Source organism: Tilletiopsis washingtonensis (genome assembly GCF_003144115.1).
Source record: "Tilletiopsis washingtonensis strain MCA 4186 unplaced genomic scaffold FA09scaffold_1, whole genome shotgun sequence".
In the NCBI taxonomy this organism is placed as follows: domain Eukaryota; kingdom Fungi; phylum Basidiomycota; class Exobasidiomycetes; order Entylomatales; genus Tilletiopsis; species Tilletiopsis washingtonensis.
This window is the reverse complement of record NW_020311998.1, coordinates 693,737-694,465: the sequence shown is the minus strand read 5'-3', so window position 1 is coordinate 694,465 and position 729 is coordinate 693,737. Positions and strand designations below refer to the sequence as shown.

Sequence of the window (729 nt, the reverse complement as noted above, 5' to 3'; positions counted from 1 at the left end):
TTTGTACGAATCGAAGATCGAATCTTCGCAGCTCGTAGCGTGAGTGGGACGGGTTTTGCGACATTCAGTGAAAAGTAGGAAGTCGGGTGAGGAGAGCACAGGGGGAAATGGATGGATGGTGGGGGTTCGGGCAAGGCACGCGCGGCGCCCTGGCTCTTTTTTTTTCTCTCTCCATGCAACCTACGACGTGCGAAGCGCGCCCCGCGCCCCCCAAAGAGGAGTATGACGCCAGCCCCCGCTGCTGCTTGCTTGCTGCTTTGTTTGGCGAAGAGAGAGAGAGAGAGAGAGAGAGAGAGAGAGAGAGAGAGAGAGAGAGAGAGAGAGAGAGAGAGAGAGAGAGAGGGGCGTGGGCGATGCCCTTGGGATCCTTGGTTCCCTTTTGGAGGAGAAAAAGAGTGGGGCGGCAATCTCTTTTGCTTCTCAGGCGCGCAATGCGAGCCAGCCTAGACCCGCTGCGTCTTGCGTGCGCCCAACGTCTAGATGGCACCTTAGATCTGCCCCTCCCACTGCCACGCCCACTGCTGCTGCTGCTGCTGCTGCTGCTGCTGCTGCTGCTGCTGCTGCTGCTGCTGCTGCGTCGCTCGTCGTCGTCGTCGGAGGAGGAGGAGTTGCTGTCGCGGTCGTAGGTGCCGAGGATTGAGCGCCTTGTGCTGCGCCCGCCACCGCCGCCGCAGCAGCAGCAGACGGCGCTGGCGCTGGCTCTGCTGGCTCTGCTGGCTCTGCTGGCTC

The 729-nt window shown here is 61.5% G+C and overlaps 1 protein-coding gene across 1 annotated transcript in view; it reads right to left on the bottom strand.

Moving 5' to 3' along the window:
* FA09DRAFT_357893 (Thg1-domain-containing protein) overlaps positions 1-729 on the bottom strand; it is a 2,233-nt gene continuing 1,504 nt past the window's right edge. The window contains exon 4 of the mRNA XM_025744883.1: positions 1-729. Within this exon, the coding sequence (XP_025601583.1) occupies positions 489-729 (241 nt within the window). The 3' untranslated portion in view covers positions 1-488.